A 22,716-nucleotide genomic window follows, 5' to 3' on the forward strand; every position below is an offset into this window, starting at 1 on the left:
GACTTCCTTTTTTTCTAACTGAAGTATAGTTGATTTACAAAGTTGTGTTAGTTTCTACTATACAGCAACGTGTATATATACATATATATTTACACATACTCTTTTTCTTATTCTTTCCCATTATGGCTTATTATAAGATAGTGAATATAGTTTACTGTGCTATACGTCTTTGTTGTTTATCTATTTTATATATTGTAGTCTGTATCTGCTAATCTCAAACTCCTAATTTATCCCTCGCCCTCTTTCCCTTTTGGTAACTATAAATCTGCTTTCTCTGTCCGTGAGTCTATTTCTGTTTTGTGAGTAAGTTTGTTTGCATCATTTTTTTAGATTCCACATATAAGTGATATCATGATATTCATTTTTCTCTGTCTGACCTGCATTATGTATTATGATAATCTCTAGATGACTTCCTTTTTAAAATTCTTTTCACTTGGCTTCTAGAAATTGTACTCCCACCTCCTAGTTTTCTTTTTACTTCACAGTCTGTTCCTTCTTGACTTCCTTTAATGAGTCCTCTGCATCTTCCTGGACTCTCTATTGTCAGAGGACCTCAAGATTCAGTCCTTTAACCACTTCTCTTCTTTGCATTCAATTCTCAGGCATCAATCTCTCCTAACTCTATGGCTTTAAATACCATCTACATAGTGATGATTCCCAGATGCATATCTCTAGCCCCAACCACTCCCTTCAACCCCAGACTCAGAGCCAATTTCTTGTTCATCTCCACTTGGGTGTCTAAATGGCATCTCACTGGGGAGGGAGGCTCAAGAGGGGTGGGACTATATACGCTTATAAGTCGCTTCAGCCAACTCTGTGCGACCCCATAGATGGCAGCCCACCAGGCTCCCCAGTCCCTGGGATTCTCCAGGCAAGAACACTGGAGTGGGCTGCCATTTCCTTCTCCAATGCATGAAAGTTTAAAGTGAAAGGGAAGTCGCTCAGTCATGTCCGACTCTTTGCGACCCCATGGACTGCCACCTACCAGGCTCCTCCGTCCATGGGATTTTCTAGGCAAGAGTACTGGAGTGGGTTGCCATTGCCTTCTCTGGGATTTTATACATATATATATATATATACACACACACACATATATATATAATTATGACTAAAGTGCATTGTTGTATGGTGGAAAGCAACACAACACTGTAAAGCAATTATCCCCTAATGAAAAAAGAAATAAATACAAAAGTTAAATTTAAAAATTAATGGCATCTCAACCTAATATGTCAAAGGGTGTTAGTTGCTCAGTTGTGTCTGACCCCATGGATTGGGGCCCGGCAGTCTCCTCCATCCATGGGATTTTCCAAGCAAGAATACTAGAATGGGTAGCCATTCCCTTCTCCAGGGGATCTTCCTGACCCAGGGATCAAACCCAGGTCTCCCTCATTGAAGGCAGACTCTTTACCATCTGAGCCACTAGAGAAGACTAATATGTCAAAAATGGAACTCTATTTTCCCCTCCAAACCTTCTTTTACCTTAGTGTTCTCTACTTCACTAAATAGGATCTCTAGCCTTCCAGTCTCTTAGGGCTGGGAGTCACTCCTGACTTCTTTCTTTCATACCTCACATCCAATCCATCAGCAAATCCTGTTGGTTCTATCTTCAGAACGCATCCCCACTCTAATCCTTTCTCACCATTTCCGTTACTACCAACCTCATCCAAGCTACCATCATCTCTTGCCTGGATTACTACAACTGCCTACTAACTAGTCTCCTTGCTTCTGCCATTGTCCCCTAATATTTACCACAAAGCTTAAAGTGAAAGTGAAAGTTGCTCAGTCAGGTTCGACTCTTTGCAACCCCATGGACTATACAGTTCATGGAATTCTCCAGGCCAGAATACTGGAATGGGTAGCCTTTCCATTCTCCAGAAATCCAAGATTCCTTTCCAACCCAGGAATTGAACTGGGGTCTCCTGCATTGCAGGCAGATTCACCAACTCAGCTATCAGGGAAGCCCAAAGCCTGAGAGATCCCTTTAAAAAATAAAAATAAAAATCATGTCACTCCATGCCTATAATCTTCTAACAGCTTCCCATGCCACATGAATTTACATAATCTGGCACCTGGAAACCTCTCTGACTTCATCCCCTTCCACTCTCTCCCCGTGTTTACACTATAGCAGACATGATGGCCTCCTTGCTGTTCCTTTAACACGCCAAGCACCTCAACTATCTCAGTGTCCTTGTACTTGCTGTTCTCTCTGCCTGGGATGATCTTCCCCCAGATATCCACATGATTTATCTTTTCAGTTCATTAAGTTCTCTGCTCAAATATCACCCTCTCAGAAAGGCCTTCCCTGAACACTGTCTAAAATAGCAACTCACTCCCCTCCACACACACTCTCTCTCTATACCCTTACTTGACTTCAGTTTTTTCATAGTACTTATCACCACCCTCCATATACAGTCATCCCTTGGTATCCTGGGGGAGGGGATTGATTCCAGGACACCCTCTCCAACACCAAAATCCCCGGATGCTCGAGTCTTTTAATTGCATATAACCTATGCACATCCTTCCATATGTTTTAAGTCATCTCTAGATGATTTGTAATACCTGTGTGTGTACTCAGTCACTTCAGTCATGTCCGACTCTTTGCAACCCTTATGGACTGTAGCCTGCCAGGTTTCTCTGTCCATGGGATTCTCCAGGCAAGAATACTGGAGTGGGTTACCATTTCTTCCTCCAGGGGATCTTCCCAACCCAGGGATGGAGCCCACCTCTCCTTTGGCTCCTGCATTGAAGGCGGATTCTTTACCTGCTGAGCCACCTGGGAAGCCCGTTTGTGATACCTGGTACAATGTAATGCTATGTAAATAGTTGCCAGCATGTACCAAGTTCATGTATTGCTTTTGGAAACTCTAAAGTTTTCCCCTCAAATATTTTCAAGCCATGGTTGGTTAAATCCATGGATTTAACACCCGCAGATGTGGAGGGCCAACAGTATTTATTTATTGTCTCTCTCCCCTCAGGAAAAAAAGGGATTTTATTTTGTTCCGTGCTATATTCCCAGCACTGAGATCACAGCCTGGCAGAGTATTCACTCAATAAATATTTGTTGAATGAATAAATCAATTAATGATTTCTAGACTGAGTGACTTCACTTTCACTTTTCACTTTCATGCATTGGAGAAGGAAATGGCAATCCACTCCAGTGTTCTTGCCTGGAGAATCCCAAGGACGGGGGAGCCTGGTGGGCTGCCGTCTATGGGGTCGCACAGGGTCGGACACGACTGAAGCAACTTAGCAGCAGCAGCAGCAGCTCTTAGAATAGGAAGTAACTACATAATTAAATAAATGTATCTCTATACCCCAGGGCCCAGCCTAGTACCCTATACCTAGATGGTATCAACAAACTTTTGTTGAATAAATGAAAAAAGTCTATAAACATGCTATAAGTATTTTAAAAAATCTGATGATCCCATTTCTCCCTCTAGTTATTACTATTATTCTCCTTCCCTTCACAGCCTTCCAATGATCATTTCTTACCCTAAAACTTTTTTAAAATAGGTATTTTTATTTATTTGGCTGTGCCAGATTTCAGTTGCAGCACATGAGATCTTCAATCTTTATTTCAGCTTGTGGGATCTTTTTTTTTTTTTTTTTTAGTAGCAGCATGTGGGATCTAGTTCCCTGATCAGGGATGGAAACCCAGCCTCCTGCATTGGGAGTGCGGAGTCTTAGCCACTGGACTACCAGGGAAGTCCCAGCTTAAAATTTTTTTGAAACATATCACAAATACAAAACAATAGATACATATATATTCATATGATTTAATTATTTAAATCATATATATGAAGAACAATAAAATCATATATGTATGTGATTTAAAGAATAATAAAATGAATACCCATGTAACCCACCAATCAGCTTGAGAAACAGAACATTGCCTGAGATTTTTAAGCCCTCTGTATGCCCTTCTGCATTGCATTCTTCTCCTTCCCCGCAAGACAGAACTGCCCTGCAGGAATTTTGTTTTTCTTGATTGCTTTCTCACCTATGGTTTTGAGTTTTACATGGAATCATTCTGTATGAATTTTTTTGAACCTGACTTTTCTGTAGGATGTGTTTGTGGGATTTATCCATGTTGATATTGTAGCTGTAGTAAGTATTCATTTTCACCAATGTGTAGTTTTCCATTTTATGATTATACTGCAATTTATGAAGCCAAATATCCTGCTGAGGGACATTTGAATTGTTTCCAGCTTTTTGCTATTAAGATCACTGCTGTCATGAACACTCTTGAACTCTTGTACATGTTTTCTGGAACTTCAATGCAAGAATTTTTCTAGTGCTCATATCTACGAGTAGAGTTGCTGAGTCAGAGAGCATGATCATTTTCAGATATACTCAATGTCAAAATATATCCAAAGTGATTGTATTAATTGGATTTCCATTGCACAACCTCCTTTACTATGGTGATATTATCAGACTTTTTAAACATTTGTCAGTTTGATGGGTATAAAATGAATCTCTTTGTGGTTAAATTTTGAATTTCGCTGATTACTGATGAACTAGTTCATCTTTTCATTGTTTGTCATTCCTTATTTTTCTGTGAAATGCTTATTCATGTCTTTTGGTCAGTTTTCTATTGTGTGGCTTGTTTTTTTCTTATTGATATATGATAGTTAAATATACATTTCATACATCCTATATATATATACATTTTACATATTCTTTATATATTCAGGAGAGTTATCCTTGAAGTTATCAATGAAGTTAGAATATTCTGTCACACCATACACAAAAATAAACTAAAAATGGCTTAGAAATTTAAATATAAGATATGACACAGACTTCCCCAGTGGTCCAGTGGTTAAGACTCTGCCTTCCAAAGCAGGGGGCATGAGTTTGATCCCTGGTTGAGGAACTAAGATCCCACATGCTGTGGGGTGCAGCCAAAAAAAAAAAAAATACATGCCACCATAAAACTCCTAGAAGAGGCCATAGACAAAATATTCTCTGACATAAATCATACCAATGTTTTCTTAGATCAGTCTCCCAAGACAATAGAAATAAAAGCAAAAATACACAAGTGGGACCTAATCAAACTAAAAAGCTTTTGCAGAGCAAAGGAAACCATTTACATAAAAAGATAATCCATGGAATGGGAGAAAATACTCTGCAAATGATGCAACCAACAAGGGCTTAATTTTCAAAATATACAAATAGCTCATACAACTCAATAACAACAACAACAAAATTCAATCCAAAAATGGGCAGAAGACCTAAACTGACATTTCTTCAAAGACGACATTTCTCTAACAGGCACATGAAAAGATGCTCAACATCACTAGTTATTAAGAAATGTAAATCAAAACTACCTTGAGGTATCACCTCACACCTGTCAGAGTGGCCATCATCAAAAAGTCTACAAATAAAATTCTGGAGAGGGTGTGGAAAAAAAGGAACCCTCTTACAATGTTGATGGGAATGTAAATTGGTGCAGTCACTATGGAAAACAATATGGTGGTTCCTTAAAAAACTAAAAATAGAGTTACCATATGATCCAGCAATCATACTTATGGGCAAATATCTGGAGAAAACTCTAATTTGCAAAGACACCTGCACCCCAATGTTCAGAGCAGCAGTATTTACAATAGCCAAGACATGGAAGCAACCTAGATTTCCATCAACAGATAAATGAATAAAGATGCAGCATATATATATATGTGTGTGTGTGTGTGTGTGTATACACATATACACACCCAGTGGAATATTACTCAGTGATTAAAAAAGAATGAAATGAAATGCCATTCACAGCAACATGGATGGGCCTAGAGATTATTATACTTTATGTACTAAGTCAGAAAAATATCATATGATACCACATATATGTAGAATTGAAAAAAAATGTTTCAAATGAACTTATTTACAAACCAGAAACAGATTCACAGACATATGGTTACCAAAGTGGAAAAGGGGGGGGGGAAGAATAGTTAAGATTTTGGGATTAACAGATACAAACTACTATATATAAAATAGATAAACAACAAAGTCCTACTGTAGAGCACAGGGAACTATGCTATATATCTTGTAATAAAGTATAATGGAAAAGAATCTAAAAAAGTACATATATATCCATTTATACATATATATTGTTATATATATATATCCAGTTATATACATATTCAGTTGTATAGATACATTCAGTTATATATAACTGAATCACTTTGCTGTACACCAGAAACTAAAACAACATTGTAAACCAACTATACTTCGATTTTTTTAAAAATTATGTCTTTGGATGAACAGAAGTTTGTCTTAACAATGTTAAATATATCAAACTTTTCTTCCATGGTTTGTGCTTCCTATGTTTTAAGAAATACTTCCTCATACCAAGGTTACAGAAATATTCTCTTATATTTTCTTGTAAAAAGTTGCAAAATTTTGCCTTGTACGTCTAGGTCCTTAATCCATCCAGAATTGTTTTTTGCTTGAGGTATGAAGTAGTGATATCATTTCATTTTCTTCTTCCTATATAAATAAGCAACTGTTCCAAAGCTGTTCATCCAACAGTCCATCCTTTCCCTGCTAATCTGCAATGCCGCTTCTATCTTCTAGGCTCTCTTTTCTGTTCTATTGTCACATTGCTGATTCCTGTGTCAATTTCAAAATCTCTTAATTATTGCTTTATAATGCATTTTGATATATGAAAGTTCAGATTCACTCATCTTCTTTGTCTTTTTGGCTATTTTCAGTCTATTCCTCTTCCATACAAAGTTTAGAATTATTTTGTAAAGTTCTATGAAAAACCCGTATAGAATTTTGATGGAAATTGGTATCCATAAATCAATTTAGGACATCTTTACACATTTACAATATTGGATCTTCCTCTTCATGAATCTGGTGTCTATTTATTTAAGTCTTTAATATCTTTTAGTAAAATTTCATTATTTTCTTCATAAAGGTCTTAGAAACCTTTTATTTAAAATTATTCCTGGGCATCTTATTATTTTTGTTATTTTAAGTGGTATATATATATATATATATAAGAATTATATTTCTGTCCAATAATTATTTGAGTCAGTAAAAATCTAGTACTTCCTACTCCTACCACTCCAAATTGGCACTCTGCCAAATTCAATGGGTGCTTTTTAGTTCTTACTTGACTTCTTTTACACATTTGCTCACTGTTCTTTTGCAATCACCTTGCTGACTCCCCTACACACATTAAATATTGGATCTTTTCCCCAGAGTTCTGCCTTTGGCCCTGATCTCATTTCCATCATTTCATCTGCCATCAGTAGGCTAATGGAATGTGAGGGAATTGAAACTTTCCCTTTCCTATATCAAGATGCATTATAAAGCAATAATTAAGAGATTTTGAAATTGGCACAAGAATAGGAAAGTGTGACAAAAGAACAGAAAAGAGAGCTGCAATTCTGGATGCATTAAGGACTTAGTGTGCAAGGCAAAATTTTTCAACTTTTTACAAGAAAATATAAGAGACCATTTCTATAACCTTAGTATGGGGAAGGATTTCTTAGACAAAACATAGGAAGCACAAACCATAGAAGAAAAGTTTGATATATTTAACATTGTTAAAAGTCAAACTTCTGTTCATCAAAAGACATCATTTTTTAAAAATCGAAGTATAGTTGGTTTGCAATGTTGTTTTAGTTTCTGGTGTACAGCAAAGTGATTCAGTTATACATATAAATGAATATATATATAAAACAATACCTATATATGTATATATACATAACTGAATATATATGCATAACTGAATATATATATACTTACTCAGATCTTTTACATTATATTTTATTATAAGATTTTTAAAAATTAAAGTATATAGTTGTATTTCTTTCCAGAGTCTTTCTATACTTATTTTTTTAACAAAAAAATATGGTCATACTTAATTTTGTATACTGCTTGTCTCACTTGACATTGTAGCACAAACATTTTCCCACTGCCCCTGTCCATCTTGTGGCTGTATCTTAATTTAATTCCTTCTTGTTGAACACTCATGGTTTCCTTTTTTTTTTCACCATGCTGTGCAGCTTGTGAAATCTCAGTTCATCTCTGTTCATCAACCAGGGATTGAACCCAGGCCACAGCAGTAAAAGCCCAGAATCTTAATCACTAGTCCACCAGTTTTTAATATTAAAAATAGAATGCTCCAATTTTTAATATTAAAAATAGAATGCTTCGATGAGCATTTTTTATATAAATCTTCGTGTTCATCTCTGATTATTTCCTTAAGATAATGTTTTTAAACTGGAGTTACTCGATGCAAGGAGAAGGCAATGGCACCCCACTCCGGTACTCCTGCCTGGAGAATCCTGTGGACGGAGGAGCCTGGAAGGCTGCAGTCCATGGGGTCGCTGAGGGTCGGACACGACTGAGCGACTTTACTTTCACTTTTCACTTTCATGCATTGGAGAAGGAAATGGCAACCCACTCCAGTGTTCTTGCCTGGAGAATCCCAGGGACGGGGGAGCCTGGTGGCTGCCGTCTATGGGGTCACACACAGTCGGACACGACTGAAGTGACTTAGCAGCAGCAGCAGCACTCAGTAAAAAGGGATGAAAATTCTTAAGGCTCATGGTGCAGTGTCAAATAGCTTTCAGCCAAACTGAACTAAGTTATACTCCCACACACAGTGTGTCAGGGCCTGCTTTATCATATCTTCATTATAACATTTTCTTTAAAGCAGTATTGTGTTCAAAAACATGGGTTTCAGAAACAGATAGTCCTGTATCCAAATCCTGGCTCTACCATTTATAAATATGTGACTTCAAAAGGTCACCTAATTATTCTGATCTTCAGTTTTCTCATCTGTAAAAATGAGTTTACTATCACCAACCCTGAGGGTTATTGTGAGGATTAAAGAAGTTAATGTATTAGGTTGAAACATATTAAATCACCAACATTCAATCCTTTTGACCTACAAAAATGTTTTTCCCATAGTTCAGTCTAATACATAAAATATGCTATCTGGCATATTATGTGATCAATAAATGATAGTTATTGAAATTATTATTACGGAAATAGGATAACAAAAATGAATGGCATCCTTACTAAGCGTTGCCCACCCCCCTACCTCCCTACCCTCCCACCCTCCCACTCCCCACACCCCAGCCTTAGAAGAAATAAGCAGAGATAAACTCCTAAAGAAAAACTTCTGGCCTTTTTGCAAAAGCAATAGAGGCTCCAAGAACAAAAGGGAAAATGGGAAAAAGAGACTAAAACTAGAGAGAAAGAGTGGGGAGACCACCTACCCTTTCCCAACTGGAAATATTTCTCGTCATTTACATTCAAATGTCCTTACTTTGTGAAAGATGGGAAAATACAAATTTCCTAAATTTGAAAAAGGGAAATGAGGAAACAAACTATATAAACAAGGAAGCTATAAACATAAAGAATATGTTCTGAGTCGATGTTTAGCTATTGCAAAACAGGGAGAAGGGAGAAATAGTGTAAGTCAATGTTTCTCAGACTTGGTCTCATAATAAGAATCACGTGGGATGCTTTAAAGCTTGTTTCCAAGCCCACATCCTAGTCAAACTGAACCATACTGTGGAGGAGGGGCTGGGAAACTTGTTAAACAAGCACCCCAGGGCATTATGATAATCAGACAAGTCTAGGAAACTGCTGTACAAATACCTGTAGCTTTCAAGAAGGCAATAACAAATTCATAATTAACTCCTGGGTGAAGAATAAGGAAGTGGTTGGTGGATAGTGTAGGTAATAGGTAATACTGGTAGTAATAAAATTAAGAGGAGTTGAGATGTAAGGAGTCTGGCAGAATTGCCTGTAGTTCTATAGCAATTATCTCAAATTGCAATTCTCTGCTATTCCTGAATGAATCCATTTTTCTGGTAAAACAACTGGCTGTTTTATTTTTAAGGTCAACACCTTCAGTGGACTTTCATACAAAGCAGCCTTTCCCAACTTCCCTTTTTTTTGAAAAGTAATATTCCTCTCCTTGGTTTCTGGTTTGCTATAGTTTGCATGTCCTTATTTACCATTCCTCTGCCACTCCTAAATAAACTCTTATTTCTGGTAAAAAAGAAAAAAGTAAGAAATCTATCACAGGTTCACAACTTCCTTGTTATTTCTCTCCATAGGAGGTGGAACTTAATTTCCCCTCACCTTGAGTGTGAACTAGACTTAGTAACTTGCTTCTAAGGAGCAGTATGTGGGAAAGAACTAGTAATTTTATAGTGGAGAAACCTGGCAGACAGTTCTTTAACCAAGTGATTGAGCTTTTACATCACTGATAAGTTATCTTGATATTCTGTGGACCACCTGGTATGACGTGACGAGAAATGCACATCACTGCTGTGGCTTTCTTCCTCCACATGCATAACAGCAGGATAATGAGAAAAATATCAGACTAACCCAAATTGAAGGCCATTTTAGAAAATACTGGACCAGTACTTTTCCAAAGCATCAAGATCATAAAAGACAAGAAAAGACCAAGCAATTTTTACAGGCTGAAGGAAACTAAAGAGACATAATTATTAACTGCAATGTGGTATCCTGGATTGGATCCTAGGAAAGAAAAAGAGCGTAAGTGAAAAAACTAGTAAAATTTGAGTGGAGTCACTAGTTTGGTTAATAGAACTGTACCTATGCTAATTTCTTAGTTTTAATAAATGTACCAGAGTAAGATGTTAACATTAGAGGAAATCAGGTAAAGATATGGGGGGAACTCTCTGTACTATATTTGAAACTCTACTATTATTCCAAAGTTATTTTAACTTAAAACTATTGAAGAAAAAATATAATTTCTTATGTGGTACATGCTCAGTCACTCAGTCATGTCCAATTCTTTGTGACCCCATGGACTATAGCCCTCCAGGTTCTTCTGTCCATGAAATTTTCCAGGCAAAAATACTGAAGTGGGTTGCTATTTTCTTCTCCAGGGGATTATCCCCACCCAGGGATCGAACCCATGTCTCCTGTGTTACAGGCAGATTCTTTACCGCTGAGCCACCAGGGAAGCCCTTATGTGGTTGGTACACATTTAATGGCTTTACTATTCTTTATATCTAATATATCCATTATATTATTTTTTTAAGTATAGTCAATTTACAATGTTGTGTTAATTTCTGCTTTACAGCCAAGTTATTCAGCTATAGAGATATATACATTCTTTTTAATATTCTTTTCCATTATGGTTTATCACAGGATACTGAATATAGTTCCCCATGCTGTAAGTAGGACCTTTTTCATCCATTCTCTATATAATAGTTTGCATCTGCTAATCCCAAACTCGCAATCCATCTCTCCCCACTCTCCATTATATTTTTATACACATGAACTATTTCATAATTTAAAAACCAATAAAGGAAAAATGTAAGGGGTCTAAAATAAGCCATCTGTGAAAGGGATATATGAAAAAAATTTTAATAATTTTATTTGGCTGTGCTGGGTCTTCTGGATCTTTGTTGCTGTGCGGGCTTTTCTGTAGTTGCAGTGAGCAGGCGGCTACTCTAATTGCAGCATGCATGCTTCTCACTGCAGTGGCTTCTCTTGTTGCAAAGCGCAGGCTTCAGCAGTTGCCTCACTGCTCAATATCTGTGGTTCCCAGGCTCTAGAGCAACAGGCTCAGTAGTTGTGGTGCACAGGCTTAGCTGCTCCACAGCATGTGGGATCTTCCCAGATCAGGGATTTAACCTATGTCTCCTGCATTGGCAGGAGGATTTTTTTTTTTTTTTTTACTACCGAGCCACCAGGGAAGTCCAGCATATAAAAAATTTTTAATACTACAGATTCAATAAAGTTGATTTGGGAAAAGCACAGGATGGACTGTTTCTGTAGGTAAGAACCTTTTATTTTAGCAAATATACTGAACTCCATCTGATGAAATGAGATACTAACAGAATAAAGATAGTCTGCAAGTCATCAGATAAGACAGTCCAAGGTAGAGGCCAAAGTTATCAATACTCTCCAGCACTGTGTAGGGGGATGTTCTGGTATCAGATCCATTCCTATACAGAAGATGGGTGCATGAGGTTATCAAGCTTGATCCCAGTCACTCAGATCGGCCCATGTAACAACCAGATTTGTTACCTGATTTGTTACCAGATTTGTTACCAGATTGCTTCCTGATGTGATGCAATAGGAAGCACACACCACCACTTATGAAACATCTTGTTCCTCCCTCTCCTTCGAAAATAAAAGTCTTTTGAACTTGACTAACTAAGCCTCCTGGTCTAACTGCCCAGGATATATTAACAGGATATACAGGGAATAGGAGATTGTTGGGGGTGCAATCAGCCACACTGGAAGAAAGTGAGAGTGACTGGTTTTCTAAACAAATGCCATTCTTTTTTTAAAGAGGTGGAACTGTTAACGCTTAGAAACAACTTAAAAGCCATGTGAGGGTTTTCCTGGTGGCTCAGTGGTAAAGAATTTGCCTGCCAATCCAGGAGACATGGGTTCGATCCCTGATCTAGGAAGATTCCATGTGCCATGGAACAACTAAGCTTGTGCCCAGGGATGGCAACTACTGAAGCCCACGTGCCCCAGAGCCCAGGCTCCACAATAAGAGAAGCCACTGTGATGAGAAACCCAAGCACAGCAACAAAGAGTAACCCCAACTCACGGCAGCTAGAGAAAAGCCCGTGCAGCACAGAAGACCCACAAATAAATAAATTTATATATTAAAAAAGGCATGTGAGCCAAATACAATATTTGAATACTGACTTCAACAAGCCAAATGTATACCTTTTTTTGGTGACAAATGGGGACATTGGAACACAGGTGGGGTATCAGATAGTTTGGGGGGATTACTGTTATTTTTGATATATAATAAAGGTAGGGGAGTTCTTAAAGTTTTTATCCATAAGAGATGCATATTGGAGAATTTTCTGGCAAAATGCAATATCTAGGATATGTTTTAAAATACTGCAGCACCCCTCCAGGGCTCCCTTGGTGGCTCAGACAGGAAGAATCTGCCTGCAATACAGGAGACCTGGGTTCAAGCCCTTGGTTGGGAAGATCCCCTGGAGAAGGAAATGGCAACACACTCCAGTATTCTTGCCTGGAAAATCCCATGGACAGAGGAGACTGGTGGGCTACAGTCCATGGGGTCACAAAGAGTTGGACATGACTGAACAACTAACACAAACACACACTAAGAACCTCTCCAAGAAAAGGAGGATTAGATGAAAGAAGACTGGCAAGATGTTGATAATTGTTATACTCCTCTTTCTACTTTTAGGTATGTTAGAAAATTTCCATAGTAAAAATTTAAAGGTAAAATCCAACTTACTGCCCTGGTTCTGATTGTCTCCTCACTGAGCAATATTCTTAATACAGTACCTTCTGATGCAGACTTGTCAACTAGTAGAGAACGTACTAATTAGCAAATATGAGTACTTACCTATTTGTTAAATTTCTCATTGCTGGTTGATAAATTAATAAATGTTTACATATTAGTTGGATTTAAGGTTTAGACACAGCTTCTGATTGGTGAGGCAGAGACCATGGGCTAGAATGAATGCTACCAGCAGTCAGCTCATTGGGTAGCCAATTGGTCTTCCTTGAGTGGACATATTACCTCCCAACAGTTCTACATTCACTGTTTTACCAACATGTCTTGCTTTCCTACTTGAACTGCAACACTGGTAGATGGTGATTTAGGAATTGATGAACTGTAGAATTAGAACAAGGGAAGGTCCACCTCTCTTCTTCTACTCATCATTATTATTTATAATAATAAAATAAGAGTTAAGAGTTAACATATACGTACTCTTGCCTGGAGAATCCCATGGACGGAGGAGCCTTGTAGGCTGCAGTCCATGGGGTCGCTAAGAGTTGGACACCACTGAGCGACTTCACTTTCACTTTTCACTTTCATGCATTGGAGGAGGAAATGGCAACCCACTCCAGTGTTCTTGCCTGGAGAATCCCAGGGATGGCGGGGCCTGGTGGGCTGCCGTCTATGGGGTTGCACAGAGTCGGACATGACTGAAGCGACTTAGCAGCAGCAGCAGCAGACATTATTCAAAGCACTTCACAACGTATTTTTCATTTAATCTTTAGGATTATCCTTCTATCCTGCATTTACAAATGAGGAAACTAAGGCCCAGGCCCATTGCCTAAAGAGCCATATGAGTTTAACTTAAAAGCACTAGAACACGTTATCGTCATCTGAAAACAATGCTGAAGTCATCTGGTTTACTTTGTAAATCACATCCAGGAATGTCTCTCTATTATCTCGAGGCTCTGAAGAAGCATATCACAGAGACTCAGCAAGTAAATATCTCCCTGGCAAAACGCACAAGGGTAGTATATGTTGGAGAACAGAAGAGTTAATGGAAATTCAGTTATTATTTTGTAATGAGTACTGAGGGAAGGGGACAGGGCAGTATAGCCTCAATCTATCTGTATACTGAGAGACTGTCTTCTAAGTCTTGGGCACTATCTGTGGTAGGACATGACACCTAGGGAAAGTGCCAGGCTGTCCTCTTTACACAGCTTCCACTGAATCAAAAGCAGTTTAACTGCTTGAAATTTGAATAATTAAAAAAAAAAGAAATTTGAATAATTAGAGGTTTGCATGGAAAAGCTTAGAATTTCTATGTTATAAAATGAAGAGCCCTTGAAACTAGAAATTAATTGACTAAACTGGTATGTAAAATGTGTATAAACTGAGTGGATGTATTACTGTGTAACTTACTTTGAAATAATAATTTAAAAAATCATCATGCTAGGATGGAGTTAAAGGGAACAACTTCTCATTTAGTTGCAAGAAATTTCTCATCTCACCTTTTATTGTTTGCCTTTTATATTTATTTATTTTTGTACTTTATTGTTCAGTTATACATTTTAATATGAAGGCAGTTGGATTTTAGTTTGGGTAAGTTGATCTGGTAGAGTAACCCTCAGCTTTTTTAAGAATTTATATTTTCTGGCAAATTCTGCCCAGTCTGATATTTACTGCTTACAGTTAGGAGAAGCCATACTTACTTGCTGACCTGAGAGTTAAATATGATAACTTATAGTTTGATTCTAAAGTAAAAAAAAAAATGAAATCATAAGAGAAAATGAAATGAGAAGCAGAAGTTTTAAAACCCCAAGTTTTGGGAATTCCCTGGTGGTTCAGTGGTTAGGATTCAGTGTTTTCACTGCTGCTGCCCAAGTTCAATCCCTGGTGGGAGAATTAAGATTCTGCAAGCCTCATGGCCAAAAAAAGAAAAAACAAGTGTAAATTTTTATTTTAAACTTGAATTTCTGAAACACATCCAGAAACTTAGAAGAAAAGCTAAAATAATATTTAAATTACTAAAGATAGTGGTGAATAAATTCTTATGCTTTTTTCATATTTCCAATACTTTGGCTTTATTATAGTACTTGGAGCTGTCTAGACCAGGGGTCCCCAACACTGGATCAGTAGTGGTCTGTGACCTGTTAGGAATTGGGCTGCACAGCAGGAGGTGAATGGCAGACAAGCAAGAAGAGCTTCATCTGTATTTACGGCTGCTCCCTATCGCTGACGTTACTGCCTGAGCTCCGCCTCCTGTTAGATCAATGACATTAGATTCTCATAGAAGCGTGAACCCTACAGTGAACTGTGCATGTGAGTGATCTAGGTTGCGTACTCCTTATAAGAATCATCCTGAAACCATCCCCCGACCCTGCCCTATTCCATGGACAATTTTTCTTCCATGAAACTGGTCCCTAGTGCCAAAAAGGTTGGGGACCCCTAGTCTAGAGCCATCAGGTATTTGTTTTACTTTAAATATATTTAGTGATTTGGCTGTGCTGGGTCTTAGTTACACATGTGGAATCTCAGTTTCCTGACCAGGGGTTGAATCCATGCCCCCTGCATTGGGAGCATGGAGTCTTAGCCACTGAACCACCAGGGAAGTCCCTTGTATTTTACTTTTATTTGACTGCGTCATTAAGAGTTGTTTATTTGAAATAAAGGAGAGTCAAGTACACTGAAATGTTGTTTTCTGACCCTGCCAGAAAGAGAGATGAAGTCAATACATGGTTCTGAAGCTTTCCCCTCTGTCGGTGTATATTCTTATCTAACAGTGACTCACCAAGGCACTGATTTTCAGCCAAGGGGATAATAAAACTGTAGGTGTGAGTGAAAGTAACTCTCCATGTGGGGGGAGAAGACTAACAGGGAATGGGAGTTTGAAAATGCCTCAAGCAATTCTAACAAGCCCTCCCCTCCAGAGTATTTCTACTTAGTCTGGAATATGACTAACTGGTGTTTGCAATTTCACATTAAGATCAAGATTTCACTTTAAGTAGCTAAAATAATTTAAACTGGTCTAAATGTGTGAACTACTGTCTATTCAGAAGAGATAATAACCACAGCTAATACTTACTGGGTGTGAACCATGTGCCAGGCACTGTGCTGAGCACTTCATCAGCACTATCTCATTTAACTATCACCACAACCTTAGGAAACTGAATGTTACTTAATTGCTAGTAAGCTGTGGAAGCCACACACACACACACAAAAGACTGTATTTCAAACCACTACAAACACTATTTCTAAGACACTTGGATCTGAAATGTGGGATTTTGTTGAATTTTTTTTTCTTCCTTGTAGTCCACAAAGAAATTCTACTGGAATCTGGAGTTACAGCTGGCAATTAGAAAGTTGCAGGAAGTGAAATGACACGTAAATTTCCCTTAAGAGAATGAAAATGCATTGCCCCAATTTTTCTATTGTAAATTGGCTATCCAGCCTATAACTAGCTCATGATTTGCAACTTAGATACTTTTGGAGAGTAAATTACATGAAATCTCAGACTACACCTCTTTTTAGTTTCTTAACCAGGAGTCTAAGAAGCACCTGATATTATACACAAAACTTACGCACACACTGCTATATTTAAAATAACTGACAAGAACCTATAGTACAGCGCAGTGAACTCTGCTCAATATTCTGTAATAACCTAAATGGGAAAAGAATTTGAAAAAGGATACATATATATGTATAACTGGATCACTATGTTGCACACCTGAAACTAACGCAACACTGTTAACATATTCCAATATAAAACTTTAAAAATTCTTTAAATAAAAAAACTTTATGCGTAGTCATATTTTTTGTGGAGGGAAAATTCAGTTTTTACCCTATTTTCAAAATTGTCCATACTCCAAAAACTGGGTAAGATCCATTGTTTTAACCATTGTTTGATAGAGAACAACGGAAAAAGGCTGAAAATTCCTTACTGATAAGAAATCAATTAGTTTTTTTTTTTAATTTTTTATTTTTAAACTTTACATAATTGTAGTTTTAAGTTTACATATTGAGGCCTAGGAATTTTTGTAATGTATCAGTAATATTGGGAAAGCTTTATCAAATTATCTAAATCAGGGATTAGAGAAGGATGGGGCAGGGGGTTGGAACAAGTCTCCCTATCACTTGTTTTTTTGATTAAGTGATGTCCAACTCTTTGTGATCCCATGGACTGTAGCCTGCCAGGCTCCTCTGTCCATGGGATTTTCCAGGCAAGAATACTGGAGTGGGTTGCCATTTCCTTCTCCAGGAGATATTCCTGACCCAGGATCAAACCCATGTCTCCTGCATTGGCAGGCGGATTCTTTACCACTGAGCAACCAGGGAAGCCCACCTGGGAGGCTTTAAAAAAAAATTCTCCTTCTAGACTGGTGAGCTTCACCACTACATACCTAGGAGTTACCTCACACACCCCTCCCAAAATCTAGAACCTTTGTTTACTAATAAAAGTTTATCTTAGTTCAGTTCAGTTCAGTCGCTCAGTCGTGTCTGACTCTCTGCGACCCCACGAATCAGAGCACGCCAGGCCTCCCTGTCCATCACGAACTCCCGGAGTTCACTCAAACTCATGTCCATCAAGTCGGTGATGCCATCCAGCCATCTCATCCTCTGTTGTACCCTTCTCCTCCTGCCCCCAATCCCTCCCAGCATCAGGGTCTTTTCCAATGAGTCAACTCTTCGCATGAGGTGGCCAAAGTACTGGAGTTTCAGCTTCAGCATTAGTCCTTCCAATGAACACCCAGGACTGATCTCCTTTAGGATGGACTGGTGGGTCTCCTTGCAGTCCAAGGGACTCTCAAGAGTCTTCTTCAACACCACAGTTCAAAAGCATCAATTCTTTGGCGCTCAGCTTTCTTCACAGTCCAACTCTCACATCCATACATGACCACTGGAAAAACCACAGCCTTGACTAGACGGACCTTTGTTGGCAAAGTAATATCTCTGCTTTTCAATATGCTTTCTAGGTTGGTCGTAACTTTCCTTCCAAGGAGTAAGTGTCTTTTAATTTCATGGCTGCAATCACCATTTGCAGTGATTTTGGAGCCCCCCAAAATAAAGTCTGACACTGTTTCCACTGTTTCCCCATCTATTTCCCATGAAGTGATGGGACCAGATGCCATGATCTTCGTTTTCTGAATGTTGAGCTTTAAGCCAACTTTTTCACTCTCCACTTTCACTTTCATCAACAGGCTTTTTAGTTCCTCTTCACTTTCTGCCATAAGGGTGGTGTCATCTGCATATCTGAGGTTATTGATATTTCTCCTGGCAATCTTGATTCCAGCTTGTACCTCATCCAGCCCAGTGTTTCTCATGATGGACTCTGCATATAAGTTAAATAAGGAGGGCGACAATATACAGCCTTGATGTACTCCTTTTCCTATTTGGAACCAGTCTGTTGTTCCATATCCAGTTCTAACTTGCTTCCTGACCTGCATATAGGTTTCTTAAGAGGCAGGTCAGGTGGTCTGGTATTCCCAGCTCTTTCAGAATTTTCCACAGTTTATTGTGATCCACACAGTCAAAGGCTTTGGCATAGTCCATAAAGCAGAAATAGATGTTTTTCTGGAATTCTCATGCTTTTGCGATGATCCAATGGATGTTGGCAATTTGATCTCTGGTTCCTCTGCCTTTTCTAAATCCAGCTTGAACATCAGGAAGTTCATGGTTCACATATTGTTGAAGCCTGGCTTGGAGAATTTTCAGCATTACTTTACTGGTGTGTGAGATGAGTGCAATTGTGTGGAAGTTTGAGCATTCTTTGGCATTGCCTTTCTTTGGGATTGGAATGAAAACTGACCTTTTCCAGTCCTGTGGCCACTGCTGAGTTTTCCAAATAAAAGCTTATCTTAACTCCCACTATATTTGAGGAAGAAACAAAGAAACAAAAAGACTGGTTTAAACTCTTGTCTTCAGGGTCATATGTGCCCAGCACTAAACTGATGTTATTTTCAAAGATAGGCAGACTGTCATAATTTGGCATAAAGAAATTTAGGAAGTGAGTTGTCTAAAATAAAGTTTCTAATATACTTTCTCCAGATACAGTTGTCAAAACTGAAGCAAAATGTATCTGGCACCCAACCAATCTTCACTTCTCATTGACAAATTCTTTTTCCTTTCTAAGTATTTAACTATTTCTCCAGTTTTGAGCATTTATTTGCTCCCAGCTTTCCCACATAACCATTTCCTCCCTTTAAAGTATTCTTGATTTCAAAAGAAGGAAGCATGCAAAAAGTGAATAGTTTTGCAATCATTAATATGACATACCCTCTGCCTACTAAAATGTGATTTAATTCTGCTTATTCTGTTATTTGACCACTTTTAAAGATAACTGAGTCAAAATTTTGGTTGATACAAGGTCTTATTTGTACTATGTAAGTGACAGAGTCACAAGGACAGGATATAATCGTACATTTCTGTTCTATAAATCAGGATGAATGGATATTTAAAAGCTGTAATATAGAGTTGATGGAAAAATACAGTACTTCGAGATCCCCAAATGTGGAAAATCCAAACCTATACAGGCAAAATTTTAAAGAAATGATTTTGAAAGTCTCACATCTATTTAAACCAACTTGCAGAATTTATAGTTTATATGTAATATAAACTGTCACTTTATGCATGACGTTTATAAATGATAGATTGAATGCATACCATTAAGGGTAATTTACTATTTTTAAAAAACCTTGAATATTAAGTTATTATGAACCAAAAAGCAAATTTGTAATACTATGTACCTGATAATTCAGTTTAGTTCAGTTTAGTTCAGTTCAGTCATTCAGTCATGTCCAACTCTTTGCAACCCTATGGACTACGGCACAACAGGCCTCCCTGTCCATCACCAACTCTCGCAGCCTACTCAAACTCATGTCCATCATGTCGGTGATGCCATTGAACCATCTCATCCTCTGTCGTCCCCTTCTCCTCCTGCCTTCAATCTTTCCCAGCATCAGGGTCTTTTTAAATTAGTCAGCTCTTCGCATCAGGTGGCCAAAGTATTGGAGTTTCAGCTTCAACATCAGTCCTTCCAATGAATATTCAGGACTGATTTCCTTTAGGATGGACTGGTTGGATCTCCTTGCAGTCCAAGGGATTCTCAAGAGTCTTCTCCAATACCACAGTTTAAAACCATCAATTCTTCGGTACTCAGCTTTCTTTATAGTCCAACTCTCACATGCATACATGACTACTGGAAAAACCACAGCCTTGACTGGATGCACCTTTGCTGGCAAAGTAATGTCTCTGCCTTTTTTTTTTTTTGTCTCTGTTTTTTAATATGCTATCTAGGTTGGTCGTAACTTTTCATCCAGGGAGCAAGCGTCTTTTAATTTCATGGCTGCAGTTACCATCTGCAGTGATTTTGAAGGCCCCCAAAATAAAGTCTGTCACTGTTTCCATTTTTTCCCCATCTATTTGCCATGAAGTGATGGGGCTGGATGCCATGATCTTAGTTTTCTGAATGTTGAGTTTTAAGCCAACTTTTTCACTCTCCTCTTTCACTTTCATCAGGAGGCTCTTTAGTTCTTCTTCACTTTCTGCCATAAGGGTGGTGTCATCTGCATATCTGAGGTTATTGATATTTCTCCCGGAAATCTTGATTCCAGCTTGTACCTCATCCAGCCCAGTGTTTCTCATGATGGACTCTGCATATAAGTTAAATAAGCAGGGTGACAATATACAGCCTCGATGTACTCCTTTTCCTATTTGGAACCAGTCTGTTGTTCCATGTCCAGTTCTAACTGTTGCTTCCTGACCTGCATATAGGTTTCTCAAGAGGCAGGTCAGGTGGTCTGGTATTCCCATCTCTTTCAGAATTTTCCACGGTTTATTGTGATCCACACAGTCAAAGGCTTTGGCATAGTCCATAAAGCAGAAATAGATGTTTTTCTGGAATTCTTACGCTTTTTCGATGATCCAATGGATATTGGCAATTTGATCTCTGGTTCCTCTGCCTTTTCTAAATCCAGCTTGAATATCAGGAAGTTCATGGTTCACGTATTGTTGAAGCCTGGCTTGAAGAATTTTCAGCATTACTTTACTGGTGTGTGAGATGAGTGCAATTGTGTGGAAGTTTGAGCATTCTTTGGCATTGCCTTTCTTTGGGATTGGAATGAAAACTGACCTTTTCCAGTCCTGTGGCCACTGCTGAGTTTTCCAAATTTGCTGGAATATTGAGTGCAGCACTTTCACAGCATCATCTTTTAAGATTTGAAATAGCTCAACTGGAATTCCATTACCTCCACTAGCTTTGTTCATAGACACGCTTCCTAAGGGCCCACTTGACTTTACATTCCAGGATGTCTGGCTCTAGGTAAGTGATCACACCATTGTGATCATCTGGGTCATGAAGATCTTTTTTGTATAGTTCTGTGTATTCTGGCCACCTCTTCTTAATATCTTCTACTTCTGTTAGGTTCATATCATTTCTTTCCTTTATTGTGCCCATCTTTGCATGAAATATTCCCTTGGTATCTCCAATTTTCTTGAAGTGATCTCTATTCTTTCCCATTCTATTGTTTTCCTCTATTTCTTGCACTGATCACTGAGGAAGGCTTTCTTATCTCTCCAAGAGTTCTTGGAACTCTGCATTCAAATGGGTATATCTTTCCTTTTCTCCTTTGCTTTTTGCTTCTCTTCTTTTCACAGATATTTCTAAGGCCTCCTCAGACAGCCATTTTGCTTTTTCGGATTTCTTTTTCTTGGGGATGGTCTTGATCCCTGTCTCCTCTACAATGTCACAAACCTCCATCCATATTTCATCAGGCACTGTCTATCACATCTAGTCCCTTAAATCTATTTGTCACTTCCACTCTGTAATTGTAAGGGATTTGATTTAGGTCATACCTGAATGGTCTATTTCCCTACTTTCTTCAATTTAAGTCCGAATTTGGCAATAAGGAATTCGTGATCTGAGCCATAGTCAGCTCCTGGCCTTGTTTTTGCTGACTGTATAGTTTCTCCATCTTTGGCTGCAAAGAATATAATCAGTCTGATTTCGGTATTGACCATATGGTAATGTCCATGTGTAGGGTCTTCTCTTGTGTTGCTGGAAGAGGGTGTTTGCTGTGACCAGTGCGTTCTCTTGGCAAAACTCTATTAGCCTTTGCTCTGCTTCATTCTGTACTCTAAGGCCAAATTTGCCTGTTACTCCAGGTGTTTCTTAACTTCCTACTTTTGCATTCCAGTTCCCTATAATGTAAAGAACATCGTTTTTGGGTATTAATTCTAAAAGGTCTTGAAGGTCTTCATAGAACCGTTCAACTTCAGCTTCTTCAGCAGTACTGGTCAGGGAATAAACTTGGATTATCATGATATTGAATGGTTTGCCTTGGAAACAAAGAGATCATTTTGTTGTTTTTGAGACTGCATCTAAGTACTGCATTTCTGACTCTCTTGTTGACTATGAAGGCTACTCCATTTCTTCTAAGGGTTTCTTGCCCACAGTAGTAGACATAATGGTAATCTGAGTTAAATTCACCCATTCCAGT

The 22,716-nt window shown here is 38.3% G+C and overlaps 1 protein-coding gene across 5 annotated transcripts in view; it reads right to left on the bottom strand.

Annotated features, from left to right (window-relative positions):
- Positions 1-22,716, bottom strand: part of TAF1 (TATA-box binding protein associated factor 1) — a 114,010-nt gene that overhangs the window by 15,949 nt on the left and 75,345 nt on the right. The window contains exon 38 of one of the 5 annotated variants that reach the window (XM_070783694.1): positions 17,178-19,087. The exons of the other annotated variants lie outside the window; for them this stretch is intronic. Within the exon in view, the coding sequence (XP_070639795.1) occupies positions 19,078-19,087 (10 nt within the window). The 3' untranslated portion in view covers positions 17,178-19,077. Of the gene's footprint in view, positions 1-17,177; positions 19,088-22,716 lie in introns of those variants that run through there. 5 annotated transcript variants of the gene reach the window in all.

Source organism: Bos indicus, chromosome X (genome assembly GCF_029378745.1).
Source record: "Bos indicus isolate NIAB-ARS_2022 breed Sahiwal x Tharparkar chromosome X, NIAB-ARS_B.indTharparkar_mat_pri_1.0, whole genome shotgun sequence".
Taxonomy (NCBI): Eukaryota; Metazoa; Chordata; class Mammalia; order Artiodactyla; family Bovidae; genus Bos; species Bos indicus.